The sequence below is a fragment of the Molothrus ater genome, chromosome 3 (genome assembly GCF_012460135.2).
Source record: "Molothrus ater isolate BHLD 08-10-18 breed brown headed cowbird chromosome 3, BPBGC_Mater_1.1, whole genome shotgun sequence".
Lineage (NCBI taxonomy): Eukaryota > Metazoa > Chordata > Aves > Passeriformes > Icteridae > Molothrus > Molothrus ater.
The window spans coordinates 87,416,636-87,429,678 of record NC_050480.2 but is presented as its reverse complement, the minus strand read 5'-3'; the positions used below and the strand labels follow the sequence as shown (position 1 = coordinate 87,429,678).

General features: G+C 41.0%; 1 protein-coding gene across 1 annotated transcript; it reads left to right on the top strand.

The window, feature by feature from the left end:
• The first annotated feature begins 4,038 nt into the window (after positions 1-4,038).
• KLHL31 (kelch like family member 31) lies at positions 4,039-12,506 on the top strand. Its single transcript, XM_036381183.2, has 3 exons — positions 4,039-4,209; positions 6,532-7,735; positions 9,538-12,506. Exons 2-3 carry the CDS (start codon positions 6,564-6,566, stop codon positions 10,268-10,270), a joined length of 1,905 nt encoding a protein of 634 aa, XP_036237076.1. The 5' UTR covers positions 4,039-4,209; positions 6,532-6,563; the 3' UTR covers positions 10,271-12,506.
• Positions 12,507-13,043: the final 537 nt, after the last annotated feature.

The window sequence follows — 13,043 nt, the reverse complement described above, 5'->3', positions numbered from 1 at the left end:
AGCCCGCTGCACTCCTGACTCGGGCTGAAGGGGACATCCTTTTCTTTAGGTCCTGCTGCTATTTTTTCTTCTTCTAATTTTTTTTTTTAGGGCCTGAGCACTTCCTGGGCCCCACAACTTTCAGCAGGGCTCTCCCATGGATTACCTAAAAAGCTTGTGACAAGGAATCAGTCTTTGCTCTGCGTGAACTGCGCATCTGAAGCGAGATCTCTGCCATGGAGCTTGCTGGGGCTGAGCATGTGCTTGTAAGACTCCAAGATGAATGAGTCCATCCTAAAACTGTGTGTTTGCAGAATTCCCTGTGAAGTTACTATAGGTGTAATGAAAGCTGGTGCACAGAACACCTTTCACCTTTAAAGTGGTGTTTGAGAGAAGTGTTAAAAAAAGTGCATCCAGTCTTAACTACAACAGAATTTTAAGTAGGCAAAAGTTGGTATTTGCACGTTAGGATTGCTGCTCTTGCAAAATAGATCTTACTACAGCTTGGCACACTTTATAGCAAATTCATCAGTAGAGAAACCAGAATAACTGATAGGACAATACAGTAGGTAGAGCATTCTGGTTAGAAATGGAAAAAATAAATCCAGGTCCCTGATGCAGACTGTCTCTCCAGTTACCATACTCATGTTTTTATTTTACAGAAATAATTAACTCATTTTCAAAGAATGTAGAGACTTCATCAACCCTACCTTAAAATAGACCATTCACAACTAGTCACTCTTCAGTTTTCTGGCCAAATAGTATAACATTATTTGTACAGAGTGGCATTTGTGCAGAAGAAATCTTCAGAAAAATTCAGCCCACACCAGCATTGTGATTAAAGTCATAATTGAGTAGGGAAGTTGAGGGTCAGATTGTCATACGAATTGTGTGATTGAAGCTGGAATTCCCCTATATTGTTTGAAAGCCTAATTATCAAACTACTGGATTTCCTGGGGTAAAGAAGATGTTCTTGCTGCCCAGTTATTCTGAAAAATAATGATTTCAGGATAGCGAAGACGGTATTTAAAATCTCAGTAGAACACAAAAAATATTTTTAGCCCAGACCTAACTGAAGCATTTTTGGTATTGCTTGTCATAACTGTCAAGAGGAAAGAATTCCAAGTTTACTCAGTCCTTCAAAATTGCAGCCAATGCTGATTATTACAAGGATTTGTTTCTTTGGCATTGATGCATGACTCCTCTTTGGAAGAAGTGGGCTTGACATACACACAAATATTGCTCCAAAAATTGCTCTGACACTACATGCTGAAGGGGTGTATTGTACCATCAGCTCTGCTGAAGGCTTGCAAACTCTCTTCTGACCTTTAAGGACTTCCCTATGCCCTACTTCCAGTGCTTAGTGAGTTTCCAAGGAAAGATTGAAACCAGAAAGAGGAATAGGCTTTGTTTGAGCTCAGGGGAAGAGCCTGGTGGAATTTCAGGGGATTGATCAATGAGGCTTGACTGGCAAAACTAAGCAAGGAAGTGGGAGGAAATGATCAAGTACAGGGGGAGGTCTGAGTGACCCATTGGGGCTGGGTGCCTTGCTGAACACAATAACTCAGAGCCACCTCTGTGAAATCAAGCCCTGTGCATTTGTTCCTAACAATGTTGGTTTTACATTAATTTAGAACCTTTAAAAACCCACATTTCTATCTCTTTTTTTAAGACTGCAGTTCCCACTGAAATTCAGTATGCTTCGACAGTTACCTCCTGTCTGTGTAAGGAATTTCATCCTTCCTAAAGGCATTGCTGGTGTGATTACCCAATACATTCAGAATAGTGCAGTTGAATATCCACCTGCAGCCCATGGGGATCCACAGGGAATGCAGAGATCCACCCTCAGCTCGTGGGGGAGGTGCCCATGCTGGATCAGGGGGATGCCTGGAGGAGGCTGTGATCCAGTGGGAGACCCGAATGGAGAGAGAGAGAGCCCTTGCTTCCAGGCTGGAGCAGCCTGTCCCTGGAGGACTGCACCCCGTGGAAGAGTGACCCACGTCACAGCAGTTTTGGGAGGACTGTTTGCCTGTGGGAGGGACTCACATTCCAGCAGTTTTGGGAGGACTGCTGCTCATGGGAAGAGAACCATGCCAGAGAAGTTCATGGAGAACTGTCTCCCATGGGAGAGACTCCATGGCCTCACAGGGGAAGGACTTCTCTCCCTGAGCAGCAGAAGAAAACCTCGGGTGATGAACTGACCAAACTCCCACACCCTGTCTTCCTGCACTGTCAGTGGGAAGGAGGGGGGGGGGGGGGGACAGTGTTTTAAGGGCTTATTTTACTTCTCATTATCTTCCTCTGATTTTGTTAGTAATTCACTTTGCCACTTAAGTTGAGCCTGGTTTGCCCTTGAAATATTTCTCCCAGTCCTTATCTCACTCATGAAACCTTTGTTATTTTTGTCTCCTCTGTCCAGCTGTAGCAGGGGAGGGTGAGTGAGCGACTCCTGTGGGTGCCTGGCATTTGGCCAGTGTCAAACCACAGCGACATATTAGATGGAGACTCCCTTTTTACAGGAAATCACAAGGAAAAGGTGAAGGGAGATGACTACAAATTACTCCTGAGGAGATTATGATTTGACACAAGAGGAAAAATTTTCACAATGAGAATCTAATCTCCCTAGGGAACTAAGTGGTGGATTCCCCAAGGTTGGACACTTGTAAGATTTGTAAGAGGGTGCTGGGCCATGTGGTCAAGAAAATGATTTTGCCAAAAAAGTTGGAACCAGGTGATCCTTGGTATTTCTTCCAACCTGGTATTCCACGATTCTATGAAAATGAGTCTTTGTCCTTAGTTTTTTGTAGCTGTGGCCATTTTTTTCAAAAGGAAAGCTGGTTCCCTTGTTGCTGTTGGGAGGGCTGAGCTTTATGTCCCTCTCATCCACTCTCATTTCACACATTTGACTGACTCTAATTTCCTATTCTGTTTTTTCATTCTTACCTTGTGATGTAGCTCCAGCCACACAGTGATGCCCTTTTGTTCAAAATGACAAATGTTACTTTGCAGCGGTTGTTGTAAAAGCCCATCTGAGCCTGAAGGCAGCCAAATAAATCTGTATGATTAAGCATTATTCAAAGCACATCCAAGAGAAAATCTTCCTGTTCTCAGACTTCCACTTCCCCCAGTACTCTTCCCTTCCCATGCAGACACTTGCACTCTTTTTATCTCTCCTGTGGGATGAAATTCTCCTGGGATGTGGCAGTTTGGCTTTATATTATTCCTGAGGTTGCCTGGCAAAGATGCGGGGATAAATTATTCCAGTGTATGGTATAACCCCAAGTCAGGATACACACATGAGAGACAAAAGATCAAAGTTCACATCTCTGAAAATATATCAGGATGTGAGACATAATCTTTGAAAGCTGAGGCAGGTCTTTATGGAAGCAGTGACCTAACTCCACAAAGCAGAACATGACTGAATCCCCATCAGCTGGTCTCCTTTCTTCTGCCTGGAGTTAAGCATGGAAAATCCAAGGAAGTGTAAAGTGCCAGAATTTTCGTGGTGTTTTCTGTGGGTTACTTTAAGTCATAGAATAATAATAATAATCATAGAATGGGTTTTGATGGGACCTTCAAAGACCATGTAGCTTCAGCCCCCCTGCCATGGGACATCTTCTGCTAGACGAAGTTTTTTAAAGTTCTGTCCAACCTGGCCTTGAACACTTCCAGGAGTGGGGCATCCACACCTTCTCTGTGCATCCTGTTCCAGTGCCTCACCAGCCTCATCATAAAGTGTCTTCCTTATGTCCAGTCTAATCCTGTGCCCTTCCCTAACCATAGGGCTTTCACCCAGGCTCCCAGGTGGGAGCTGGGGAACCCAGTGGTTCACCCTACACTTACCTGAGGCAGTTATTACCTGCTGTAGTTATCTTCACCTTCACCTCCCTTTCCTCCCATGTACCTGTGCATTTGCAGGGTCCAGGCTTGTCCTCCTGATTTCCAGTGGCCAGGCAGCCCAGGGAAGCTGAGCTCCTGTGGCTGGGCAGAGGCAGGGAGCAAGGCATGGAGAGGAGGGGTCATTGTAAAGAGCACCCGAGCACAGGCTCCGGTCTCTCTTGCTCACTGTGACAGCCAAGTGCCTCACTGAAAACCAGTGAGCTGGGACTTAAGTGGCCTCTGATCTTTCTCACTCTTTTTTTCCCCACAATTCCTCTCTTTCTGTGTTCGCATTTTCCAAGGAAGAGGTATTTTCACGGACAGCTCTGGAACAGTATCTTTCTGAGGAGGGTAAGAAGTTTTTAACTCCTCACTTTGATAGTTTTTAGAAGGTGGCATTTTAAAGCAGGGGGGAGGCTGGTTGGTATAAGGCATTGTTTTGGGACCCCAAGCGTCCTTTGGCATGACTGGTACTTAAGCTAAAATAAAGTAGGGGAAAGGAAACAATCATAGAAAACCAAATAGCTCAGTGTTTTCAGAGTTCAGTAACTTGATTTTATTATAGGATTGTTTGATTTGTTTCAGTAGGTTTGCATGTCCCATCACTTACAGTGTTTGTACACTAAGCTACCTTGTGAAATTTCTGCTGATGAAAAAGCGTTTCTCAGGAAAAAAAACTTTGGATAGTGAGCATTCTTGAACAGAGAGCTTAAAATGTTGTATTTAAATGAGCTCTGCCATGATTCAATGAGGCAATAAACATTCAAGTGCTACATGTATTAAAAATTATAAGTTACAAGTCTCTAACAATACTTAGAACAACAGATAAGGCTGCCGAAAGAATATGCCCTCACCAACTTTAAAATTTTGACTGCTAATATGCAAAGTTATAACTATGTGTGTAACGCACAAAGTTATCCAAAAGTTTTGTTTTGCTTCTTTCTCATGCCAACAAATATATGTGACGCTTGCAACATCATAGTGTTTTTGCAACAAAATTTGTGTTAAACAGCCAAGTGTACTAAAACACCAGCTATACCTTCAACTGAACCTGTCTTAAAATGGCAAGCTGCTGGGAGGTTGCTATTCTGGGAGGTGACTCTGATAGGTCTCAACAGATGCAGCCCTGGAATGCAGCCAGAGCGGGGGAGCCGGGCAGCAGCTGACCCCTGCGCTGGCACAGTGGCATGTCAGGGATCACAGCTCACGTCAGCACAGGCTGACACTGACACTCTGGGCACACATGGCCTCTCCCTCGCCTGCTCTGCACATGGCCATCACCCAGCAGCAGCAGCAAAAAACTGCTGGTGCTCACAGGCAGCAACCATTCCTTTCTATAATTAAATTACCATTTTGTTACATGCTTTGTGCTTAAGGAAGAAGTGGTGTGCTGAGATTCTAGATCGAAATATTACTGAAGTTTTTTGATTTAATTATCTACAATAAACCAGTCATTTGATTTATAATTAATTAACATCATTTTTTCATGTTTTTATGACTGCAAGGATCATGTGTAAATTGTTTTAAAATCAACACTGGAGATAAATGCTGTGTTTGAATCTATTTGAATGCTGATCTCCACAATACTGTTTAAATTGTGTTATTGAAGATCAGTGCTTTCCTTCAAGTATATTTGCACATACGTATATTTTTTCAAAGTAACTCCTTTGTTACTAGGGGCTGTCTCGCATTGCATCTGACAAAAAAGTGTCTCTTATTTCATTGAGAGCTCACTGAGAGCTGATATATATAATTTAAATATGTGCTTTAACATAACAATGGACTGATTCTTACCTTCCCGTATGCAGAACTTGTTTAAAATAACACATCCTGATAGAGTTTGTGTGACATCTTTTCAAATAGAAGTTAGACATCTTCTCCCTAAATCTCCACAAAATCCTAGAAGTGTGACAATAGATTTCAAATACTGAAAAGCGATCCAACTATGCTGTGTGCAGAAAGTATTTGCACATCTGACACAGGAAATAGAACACTATCAGTCTATAAAACCAAAAGTTACAAAAACCTGGAAGCAGTTTCGAGCAGGACCTAAATCTAAAATCAATATGACATCGTATTACAATCCTCTTTCTCTTTATGTCTGATCTGGCTTTTGTTTCTTAAAGAATTTTTCCCAGTCTTAATATTTCCTGCTCAAGTTCTGAACTCACCTGTAAGTCTGTAGCTATGAAGTAAGGATGAATGAAGTTGGGGGCCCATATTTTTCCTATGCTTCAGGCTAATGAATTCAGGTTTAGAACCTGTCTAATTTAAATAAATATATAATTTTGTTATATGAAGTTAAATTCTAAATAAATATATAACTTTATTATATAAAGTTAAATTCTCTAAATGGGTTTGCCAGAATGTAAAATTTGGCAAACGCATTTAGAGACTTTAACTCTCTGAATGTGGTGATAATAGGTGAATGTTAATTTATGATCTTGTTATTTAAAACAAAAAGGAATTACTGAATTACTTGTAGGTATATTCTTCACAGTTGGAGTACTGATTGTTATTAAGAAGCAGCCATGCTGCAACCTAGAACTTAGGAAGACAGATTATCCTGTGTGTTTGGTTTTGTGGCATTATACGTGTTGACAAAAGTTAGATTTGTTGCATAATCACTTAGCTATTAAATTTCACAACTCTGGTGTTTAATTTTATTTTTAGCAAGTGCTTGGCTGTAATATTTCATTGCAGTCATGGCCCCTAAGAAGAAGAATGTGAAAAAGAACAAAGCAGATATCAACGAAACAACTATCATTGTGGAAGATAGCCCCCTCAGTAAACTAAATGGTTTGAATGGACTCTTGGAAGGAGGAAATGGTTTCAGCTGCATCTCATCTGAGGTTTCTGACTCATCATACTGCCCGAACCTCTTGGAAGGTCTAAGCAAAATGAGACAAGAAAATTTCCTTTGTGACTTGACTATCAGTACCAAAACCAAATCTTTCAATGTTCATAAGGTAGTGATGGCTTCAAGCAGTGAATACTTTCACAACATCTTAAAGAAAGATCCATCCACTCAAAGAGTGGACCTCAATGATGTGTCCCCAGTGGGTCTAGCTACTGTTATCACCTATGCTTACACTGGAAAACTTACTCTCTCACTTTACACAATAGGTAGTATTATTTCCACAGCAATTTATCTACAGATTCACACCCTTACAAAGATGTGCTGTGATTTTCTAGTCCAAGAAATCAGTGTTGAGAACTGTATGTACATTGCCAATATTGCAGAAACATACGGACTAAAAACAACCAAGGAAGCAGCACACAAATTTATTAGAGACAACTTCATTGAGTTTTCAGAAACTGATCAGTTCCTAAAACTTACTTTTGATCAGATTAATGAACTTCTTGCAGATGATGACTTACAGTTGCCTTCTGAAATTGTTGCATTCCAGATTGCAATAAAATGGCTGGAATTTGACCAAAAAAGAGTAAAGTTTGCTGCCAACCTCTTAAGTAACATCCGTTTTGGTACCATCTCAGCCCAAGACCTTGTCAATTATGTTCAAACTGTGCCAAGAATGATGCAAGATGCAGACTGCCACAAGCTCCTAGTGGATGCCATGAACTATCACTTGCTTCCCTATCACCAGAATACACTTCAGTCCAGAAGAACAAGGATCCGTGGAGGTTTCAGAGTCTTAGTTACTGTTGGGGGACGCCCTGCTTTAACAGAAAAGTCTCTTAGCAGAGACATCTTATACAGAGATCCTGAAAACGGATGGAAGAAGCTAAGTGAAATGCCTGCTAAAAGTTTTAATCAGTGTGTCACAGTGATGGATGGATTTCTCTATGTGGCTGGTGGGGAAGACCAGAATGATGCTAGGAACCAAGCCAAGCATGCAGTCAGCAATTTCTGCAGGTAACTGCTATTTCTTTAAAAGGGATGTAGGTATCTGTTCCACAGAAGGCAGGTAGATAGTCTAAGCTGGCTTGTGTCATGCAACATGAACCACTTGGATAAAGAAAAAGGGGACAATGTAGGGGAGGTATAGATGCTATTCTATATTAAACTTTGAATGAACAGAAATATACAACTGAAGTTATGCAAAAAATTTCACCATGGTTACACATGCACACTGAGAAGTGAGGAAAAACTGAAGAAAACTTATTCCAAGTGAAGGAAATAGATAGGAACATAAATAGGAGGCCATGGGATGATCTAAGAAGACTTCTCAAATTTTTGAAACCTTTTGATGCCTCACAGAAAATTTGGAAAAACACCTTTTAGATATACCCTTCACTTTCTGTTCATTCACCATATTTTCAACAGCTTTTGTATTGAATTCCATTTATTATTATTATTATTATTATTATTATTATTATTATTATTATTATTATTATTATTATCAGGACTTTAAAAACAATGGTACCATTGCTTGAAGGCTGTCTTTTACAGTGTACCCCAAATAATACCTTGCTTCTAAAATTTTGCAGTTCCTATCTATAGTCATCCTAGACTGCGCTGGTGATAGCAAGGTCAGAAGAGTGCATACACTAACATGCAATGTCACATGCACTACAGTAGTAGTTTTTAAATAGTTCAGCCTAAAGGCCGGCAGTGCACAGCAGCTTGAAGCAAAGGCTGGAGGTGGGAAATTTTTTATCTGCCTTTTATCTACTAGCAGACTATGGACATGCAATGGCATTACACAGCCACAGTCCTACCAGTGCTTCCTTTTCTGCTCCCAGAAGGAACAGTCTGCTTCTCCTGAGGACACCAGGAGTTAATGAATGAGGAACATTCTCTAAATCAATTTTATTGTGTAATCTACTTTGCAGAAAAATATCTGCTCTCTTGACCTTCTGCCCTTAAGCTATGCCTCACGTTGTCACCAGGAGTTGTGTCCTCAGTGCTGACCTTGGTTGCAGGGAGGAGGTGGGGGAATCCTCATTGTGCCCTTAACCTTGAGCATGTCAAGTCACATCAGTATGTCTGCAGACTTGCAGATGACAATGCTGAATGCTGAATGATAATTAGTGTTTACTTTCCCATTGTCTTTTTCTCATGTGGTTCTCTGGTCCCTTTAGCATGCAACTGAAGTGTGTGGGTCCACTATTGTACTTCATGTAGCATCTTCAGGAGTCATAATTTGCCATTTATTACTTCAAAGTAGGTCATTTAAATGCCAAGGACAAAGAATGTTATTTCAGATAGCAAAGGTGTTAGGAAGCACAGATGCTCTTTCCACATAAAACTCCATGGGAGTGGCAAGGAAAGCATACTCACCATTTAGAAAGCATGAAGAGGGTGCAAGTATAAATCACAACCTAAAGTTTTTAAAAACTCTCTGAGTAAATTGAGATATCTTTGCTGTGGGTGTAAATTGCAAAAGAACTTCTAAAATTTCTGTTGCATCTTGAAATTATCTCTTCCCAGTATTCTAATGAGATTATTGTCCAAAATCAAATTACAGAAGAATCAGATTTACTTCTTTAAAATAATACCAGGTTTGAATGATACAAAAATATTTTTTCTCCAATCAAAAGCTAAACTTATTTTGAAATTTAATCAGGAATACCAGTTTCATTATGCTGACTTTTAATAGGCTAAATAACTAACTAAAATTCTATCAACTTTGCTCTTGCAGCAGTGGCATAGGAGTCCTGTGTAATTTAGCAGAGCAGTAAGTAAGACTTACCTTGTTTTCTGAATCCTTTCAGATATGACCCTCGTTTCAATAGCTGGATTCACTTGGCAAACATGAATCAGCGGCGCACCCACTTCAGCCTGAACGTGTTCAATGGGCTCCTCTTCGCGGTGGGAGGCCGCAACTCCGAGGGCTGCCTCTCCTCTGTCGAGTGCTACGTGCCTGCAACTAACCAGTGGCAGATGAAGGCCCCGCTGGAGGTGCCGCGGTGCTGCCACGCCAGCGCCGTGGTGGATGGCCAGATCCTGGTCACGGGAGGTTACATCAATAACGCTTACTCACGCTCGGTGTGCATGTACGACCCCAGCAAAGACAGCTGGCAGGACAAGGCCAGCCTCAGCACCCCGAGGGGCTGGCACTGCGCAGTGTCCCTTCTGGAGAGGGTCTACGTCATGGGTGGGTCTCAGCTGGGGGGGCGAGCAGAAAGGGTCGATGTTCTCCCTGTGGAGCGTTACAGCCCATACACGGGCCAGTGGAATTACGTGGCGCCGCTTCAAACCGGAGTTAGCACGGCTGGCGCCTCCACCCTCAACGGGAAAATTTACTTAGTGGGTGGCTGGAATGAAATAGAGAAAAAGTACAAGAAATGCATTCAGTGCTATAACCCAGATCTCAATGAATGGACAGAGGAAGATGAGCTGCCTGAGGCCACTGTGGGTGTATCTTGTTGTACTATATCCATGCCCAACACCAAGACGAGGGAGTCCAGGGCCAGCTCAGTCTCTTCTGTCCCAGTCAGTATCTAAAGATAGGTCTAACCAGCAATAAGTAAAAATGTTTACCAGCACAGCAATATAATTAACCCTTTAAGTAGAATTTTTGTGCTTGTATAGAAAAAAAAATCATTGGCTTTGCAAATGTGCTTTGTAACAGTGCAAACTGGCGAGTTTTCATGAACTTTAGTACAGGTGGCATGAAACAGCACATTAGGGATAAGATCAATTTTCTTAGCAGGAAAAGAGAGTTAACCCATAACCACAGAATTTCATTTTCTTCCTGACTTTGCCACTGACTTACTATACTATCTGTGGCAAATAATTTAATTTCTTTATGCCTTGGTTTCCTTACCAGTAAAATTGACATAAACTTGCTTGAGAAGATTGTTATGAGGCTTTTTAATACTAATTTTTAAACTCTTTCAGAATCCAAAATGAAAGTCAAATATGACCAGTAATAAATCTCAATATAGATCAGAAATGTGCCATGTCATCATAGCATTGATCAGTTTTGTTCTTTTCTAAGCATTTTCTATTTTCACAAACAAAAGGGGGAAAAAAGGCAAATCAAAAATACCACACATAGCATGTGCATACTTTCCTTTTGGTGCAGTGGTATTCACAAAAACTTCTCAAAGCATTTTCTCCTTCAGAAGGTAGAAAGAGTTCCTCATCTTCTGCCATGAAACCCTTTAATTTCTGTATCAAATGCTTTGACATGGCTTTCAAGATCTGAATCCACAAAATACTTTAGCTCCCATAAGCACTAGGGCCCAGCCCCAAGAGGCTAATTTGGGTGCCAGATGGCTCTCCTGACCTCTGTGTACACCAGGCAACATCACCTCATCCTCCTCCTCATGCCAGGGAGATACCCCTCTCATTCCAGGTGGAAAAACCTGGAAGCTGAGTTCATGCCAGGAGACACCACAGGCTAATGGCATCTGAACATGGGGAGGATGCACAGAGCAAACTCCCTTACATTACCCCATTACGAATAAGGAACAAAGATGGAATAAAGACTTAGGGATCTGTCCTTTAGAATTTGTGTGGAAACAGGAAATCATGGGAAAACTGCCTTAGTAGAAATAAAGAGATACCTTAACACCTTTCCTGCCAGGTGTAGTCACAACACCACCCAAAGTAACCCTCTCTTGGGCATACCATAATGCATCTCCTGAAGCCTTCATTAGAGCCCTTTCTAGGGAGATTTCATTCCAAAGGCTAGACTAACGCTCTTTGTGTTGAAGTTTTCCCAGGAGTCTTCACTCAACTTAGTTTACTTCCAAGAACTTTTCTTCCTGATTTCAGCATGAGGTGAGGGAATTAAGTATGAAACCTAATCCTATTCCCATAGCCAAAGGGATATGCAGCCCATCATGTCCCGTGAAGATTTGATACCAAAGGACTGTTGTCAGCACAAAATGTCTACATCAGCACGAAATGTCTATATCCTTCTTTTGGGGAGGAAAGAGGGAATACAAGGAATTAAAATTATTTTTTATAACTAGAAGGGCACTCACCTTAACCTATTCATGGAGGCTTCACATTCAGTTTCCTCAGATTATCATTGACAGCTCCAGGCTTCAGTGCCAATGAGAAGCCATGCTCTTAGCAACGCTTATAAGGCAGACAAATTTTTATCTCATTTTCAAAAAGGGAACACTATAAAATTGTCTGTCAGTGCAGATGTTGTCGAGACAAGCATTTTCAGGACCCAAGCTCTTTGTGGCTTTGTTAAAGCTGCATATTGAGGATCAGCATGAGCGTGACATGGTATTAGAGATGAAGTAATTCACTCTGTCGGTTGGGATTAAACTCCATGGTACTCGGTCCTGTTTTCCAGTTCTAACTTAGAGTTCACCTTTGCATCCTGAATTCACAATTTGAAGTTTCAAATTGTAATTTTGAGAACTGCATATTATTAGAATATACTGCCAGCAATGATTTGTGGTCAGAGTAGCACTCTCATATAATTTTGATTCATTTAATTGGCATATAGTTGTTCTCTACTCCGTGTAATTCAAATAATAACAAATGTGGAACGGTGTAACAGAGTACTCTTACATTAAGTATGAAAATTCTGTTCTTGCCCATTCCAGTCACCAAAAGCTTTTCCTGAAGGATAGAAAAAAATTCTCTTTTCCCAAGTCATGACCATGTGTTCCATATGAATGCATTTAGGAAGTTCTTAGAAATAACCATCTATTCCAATATTCTTTTGTAAATTTTTTAATCCATCCAGTCCAATGAAGACACTTGTACAAATTCAATTATAACTGTATTCATGGTGTAGTTATTTAGTGTTTATAATGTATCCATGAGGCTGTATTTACAAATTGAAAAAACAACTGTTATGGCTCAAACAGATATTGGATGGAATTGCCATATGCAAGTGTCTCTTTTTCCCTTTAGTAATTCAGTTCCAAAATGCCATGAATAGTCAGACATTGCCTGCGTGCTTTCCTGTTTATGATCTAGCACTTCGTGTACATCAACAACCATCTTGTTTTTGAGAAGTAAATTACTTACGAATGATGGGCTAAGTGCAATGAAACTTCTCTCTTACTACTTAAAGGGTTAAAAACGTTGGGGGCCAAATCCTTTTCATCTTACTCACAAAAAAGGTTCCATTGACTTCAGTGGGACTGCTGAATAAGATGTACAGGATTTTGAACTCTTGGCCAAATTCTGGCAGAACAGTAGATGAAAATGTCATACCTAGAAGGAAGACTGCTGCTCTGCCTCCAGTGCCCTTGGCCATGACAAATTCGTGAAGACATGTCCTAGGACAGGAGCCAAATAC